The sequence below is a fragment of the Diaphorina citri genome, unplaced genomic scaffold (genome assembly GCF_000475195.1).
Source record: "Diaphorina citri unplaced genomic scaffold, Diaci psyllid genome assembly version 1.1 scaffold137, whole genome shotgun sequence".
Classification (NCBI taxonomy): Eukaryota; Metazoa; Arthropoda; class Insecta; order Hemiptera; family Psyllidae; genus Diaphorina; species Diaphorina citri.
The window spans coordinates 29,679-30,638 of record NW_007377574.1 but is presented as its reverse complement, the minus strand read 5'-3'; the positions used below and the strand labels follow the sequence as shown (position 1 = coordinate 30,638).

Here is a 960-nt window from a genome sequence, read left to right as displayed (position 1 = left end):
TCGATAGGCATATTGTATAATCATGAACATTTCTCGCAATACATACCTGTTGGTTGTACTGCGTTGCGAACGAATTATATTCCCCCATACCATGTCAACCAACTAACACAGATCTGCCTCTGTATTCTATGTTCCAGGTTCCAAATATGAAATGATATCCTGTGATAATAGTTCAAATAGTGTATTACCCTTGTCTTCCAAATCAAATAGAATAGATAATACCAGAGCGCTTGCTTTGCTAGACGTAGAATCTCCTGAACAAAGTAGAATAGACCATACTGAGAACAAACATTCTGAACTGAACGCCACTAGTCATAGCATTCCTAACAAATGTCACATAGAAACACAAACAATGTTCGATGACATGACCATACTTCGCAATGAATGCCAATGTCAACTCCGTGTACATACTGATAGTAGCGAGGGAGATCGTGAGAGTCCTTTGCCAAATGATGAATGTATATCCCAAACAAGTGAGAAGTCTCAACCTAATGAACCCCATATCAACTCAAGTGAACAACTCCAGTGTGAGAACTGTGCAAACAACAACACCACCGCCACTCTCAATATGGAAAAGATAGAAGAACTAAACAGAATGATCAGCGATCTGAAAATCAAGGAGAAACTTTATGAACAAACCATGTCTGAGGCAGACGAGATGTTTTCTAATATGACACTGGAGTATGGTGTGCAGATAGAAAACCTGGAGAACCAAATCAATACAACCACGCTGGACCTGAGAGCGATGAAGAAGGAGTTGGAGAAGGAGAGAGAGGAGAATGATAGGATGAGTAATGGTAATGTGGAACTTATGAAAGAGATCAAGGCGAAGGAGAATGAGAAGAAACAGCTGAACAATATGCTGGAGTGTTTGAAAATGCAACTGGAGGAAGAACAAGAGGTAAGTCATGGAATAGAATCGAGTAGGTACCCATTAAGCCTAATAATTTCTTTCCTTAG

At 39.8% G+C, this 960-nt stretch overlaps 1 protein-coding gene across 1 annotated transcript in view; it reads left to right on the top strand.

The window, feature by feature from the left end:
* Positions 1 to 151: 151 nt before the first annotated feature.
* LOC113465640 (flagellar attachment zone protein 1-like) overlaps positions 152 to 960 on the top strand; it is a 19,282-nt gene continuing 18,473 nt past the window's right edge. Inside the window, exon 1 of the mRNA XM_026820313.1 lies at positions 152 to 923. Coding sequence (XP_026676114.1) covers positions 152 to 923 — 772 coding nt within the window. The remainder of the gene's footprint in view (positions 924 to 960) is intronic.